A 3565-nucleotide genomic window follows, 5' to 3' on the forward strand; every position below is an offset into this window, starting at 1 on the left:
AATAAACAGCAAAGAAAGTTTAAATTGAGACTTACCATGGGGCACCGTATATTCGGAATCCTTTAACTGTTACCTCTGAATCTTGTAAGTAAATACTATTTGTCAGGAGTGACTGAACATTGTCAAAGTCCTCTGGTTTCAATTTGGACACAGAGGGAAAGCGGTAGTAATCTTGTTTAACAAGGTCTGCCATGAATTCCTTATCAAATGTCAGTTCATGATTCCCAGCAATCACTATTTTATATTCATATGGTAGGTTTCCTGAAATAACAAAAAAGAGGACTTAATTAGCACATTTTCCTCCCACACCAGCACTGCCGGCACAATAAGCAGACAGCTAACAGTGACAGGACGAAATACCCGAGATCTGTGTTGAGCAGAAGTTATTAATGCAGCTTCTCTTCCATTGAATGAAACGGTGTTAAAATGTAAAGTAATGTCACACAAAGCAATGTCACAATAAAAAGAATTTAACAAAACAAGCTGGTAGGCACTAAACCAGCTCCCGAAGTGGCAAAATCCACCACTGCTCCCTTGCTTTCAACTGACGATACGCTGGTTTAGAGCAGCCCAAGAGGTGACTCAGTCCTATCACTTAATCCGTGGGACCGGGTCACAGGCAGGAGTCCGGAGTCCTAATCCATAGGAGCGACCTGCCACGAAGACACCTCGGGGGGCTGAGTGGGTGGGCAGACCAGAGCCCACGGCACACCTCATCAGTACGCTGTGATGGTAGCAGGCATGCCGTACTGAAGCAGGCTGCTGGTGGCGTTGGTTTTTTAAATATGGAGTTACTTGGATTAATCTTCACGGAACTTCAAAGCGTTCAAGTGGCATTTATTCCAGACCTAGCCTCTTCTTCAAAGCTCCAATTCACCTGCAATGGACTTTCCCTTTATTACTACAATTCCCTTTATGGCAGTATCTGATTTCAGTACGATGCACATATGTAGAAGAAACTATGAAATTCAAGCAAGACATCAGGTAGGGAAAAGGAAATGCAGTTAATTCATTTACCATGAGGATCACAGATAAAGAATACAGGCTTGATCACCTCAAATCAGAGCAACTGATTTTCATTGTTGGAACAAGGCATGGATCAGGCCCAGGGAGCCAGATTTTGAGAGTTCAGAGACAGATTTTCATGCACTTGGTACCAACAATCAGTGCCAGATTCTCCAAACAAACATACTGGGTGATGAGCTCCCTTAAAAATACGGTCCCATACTGTGGTGCCTTCAGAGAAGTTAGGTTCTTTCACAAAAGTTGTCCCACTGTGACTTTCACACAGAAGTTTGCACCCAAGCTAAAACGAGACTCACACCTCCCTTCTACTGCCTTCACCGTAAGCCTGATTTCCTAGTCTTACACCACATCATTAATTTTGTTGTATATTCTTAATAATAGTTTAGAAAAGATTGGGGGTTTTGTTGGTTTTTCCTTTTTTCTTTCCTTCCACAAGAGCAGCAAAATGTATGTGGACATCTCTGGGTCCAATTTCCAGTTCTGGTACTCCCAACGTCTGCCCTCAGGAACACAGAACTGGATGCTATATATTTCTCATTAATACAGTTCTCCTAAATAGATGTGGCTTTTCTAGTTTAAAACTTGTCTTTCAACTTTCAAAACCGCTTGGCTTTGTGTTCTTTTTCTACAAGTAAGTTTCAAAGTAAAGCTGTAAGTATTTATGTACAATTAACTTCCCCCTAAATAAGACTTCAGGGGAACCAGTCAAAACCCTCTGGCTTTTCAATATTTACAGCACTGGAATAGGAATTACACAAGATATGTACAGAAACATCATCTTTGCAAAATTAGTAAATTCTGGATAGAAAAACAAAAAGCTGTAAATCTCCAGAAAAAAACCCAAGCAGACATCTTCATAGACATCTCCCATGTGGATCATACATATTCAGAACTCTCTGCTGCATTGCATTAGATTAAAAGCTGGGGAAATGCAATAAATGCTCCTCTACAGTTTATGCCTCACTCCTTTCCCTCTTCCCTCCCCATCTCTGCTACATGCTGCTCTGCAATTCATTTTTATTTAAAAACTCGATGTGGCAGGTACCTACAATTCCTGCTCTCTGTGACTGCTGGGCATAAGGTAAAATTGCTATTTTCTCCTCTCTCAGGAAACATAAAAGATACCACTGGCATGAAATTTGATACACTTGTCATAACTATCAATCCCCCAAAACAAGCTAGATGTGATTAAATCCTTGGAGAAGTAGAATAGAGAAGTTAAATTCAGGTTTCTGCCAAGTTATCAACGTTTGCCAGTTTTAGCAAAGAAAACTTCTCATCTTACTGGATAAACGTCCAAGTGTTACAATTTCTCCCATTAATTCTGAGAGACTTGAAAATCAGCACATTTTGCTGATATTATGTCCAATTAAGTCTGGAACATTTAGCTTGAAGACAATTCTTTTTTATCTTGACAGCTTGAAAAAGGGCTTCCTTCGAAGGCACGAAAAGGCAAAGCAATGGTGGCACCGGTGATTATTAGAACACATAAATGTGACTTCGTGCATGTTATATAAGCACCTGAAATCCACGGGGAAAACCAAACAGTATTTACTGCAATTGGTGTCAAGACAGCCGTTGATTTTATTAAGACTATGGAGAGGCTCCGCTCAGTCACTTCTGGAGGAGGGGTTCCTGGGAGAGAACAGCCTCTCCCCAGCGCAGCCCGGGGGTGCAGGACATGGCCACACCAATGAAACCCAAGGACCAACACCAGGACTGAGGAAAAAGGTAAAACAGGCCCTGGAGGAGAAACTCCACAGGGACCCAAGGCTGTCAAACATCTGCCTGTAAGCACCAGCTCGGTGGCGCTGCGCACCCGCAGCCTGCGAGCTGGAGTAACCAGCGCTGGCGGGGGTGTGGCAGCTGCGGGCCCAGGCATCCGTCCAGCGACAAGACGTCTTTTGCTCCAGATCCGTACGTACTTCAATATTTACCATAGGATGGGCACGAAGGTCTGACCAGGCTCCCCACCTCATTGCCTGACTTTCTAACCTGTCACATTTTGCCTTCCTTCTCTGGAGTTGGCGGTGAGCAACACGACTCAACCAAATGCAAACACATGACGAGCCAGGCCCAAGCAAAGGGGAGCATCAGGAGAGGTCTCATCCATTTCTTTCCTCCTCCCTGAGGAAAGACTGTATAGCACTAATCACAGTAATAAATTACCTGCAATCCGATTAGCTATTTATTCATTGCATTCAGGTTTTCCCTCCTGAAAGGCCCTGTGGCAGTGCACAACATCCATTCTCTGATACAATTTATGCAGTATTTTGGCATTTTTTCCTTTGGCAGTCCTGCCCTTTGCCTGTAATCGGCTGACCTTCTGTGTTTAATATGGAAACAAACAGTCACACACAGAATCTCCTACTCCACGGTATTTTAGTTTCCTCTTGGCCAGATTAATCTCTGCATATGCCTGCGCACATGTGTATCCTCAATATATATTTATATTATTTTGGCTAAGATGTTTTTCAACATCTGCCCTCAGCAGTAGAAACAAGGGTACAATGTAACCATTGATTAAGAAAACACTGCA

The 3565-nt window shown here is 42.9% G+C and overlaps 1 protein-coding gene across 1 annotated transcript in view; it reads right to left on the bottom strand.

Moving 5' to 3' along the window:
• MPPED2 (metallophosphoesterase domain containing 2) overlaps nucleotides 1-3005 on the bottom strand; it is a 50378-nt gene extending 47373 nt beyond the window's left edge. The window contains exons 1-2 of the mRNA XM_010159352.1: nucleotides 2846-3005; nucleotides 36-261 (exon numbers count right to left, since the gene is read on the bottom strand). Of these exons, the coding sequence (XP_010157654.1) occupies nucleotides 36-261; nucleotides 2846-3005 (386 nt within the window). The remainder of the gene's footprint in view (nucleotides 1-35; nucleotides 262-2845) is intronic.
• Nucleotides 3006-3565: the final 560 nt, after the last annotated feature.

This window comes from Eurypyga helias, unplaced genomic scaffold, assembly GCF_000690775.1.
Source record: "Eurypyga helias isolate BGI_N326 unplaced genomic scaffold, ASM69077v1 scaffold24279, whole genome shotgun sequence".
Classification (NCBI taxonomy): domain Eukaryota; kingdom Metazoa; phylum Chordata; class Aves; order Eurypygiformes; family Eurypygidae; genus Eurypyga; species Eurypyga helias.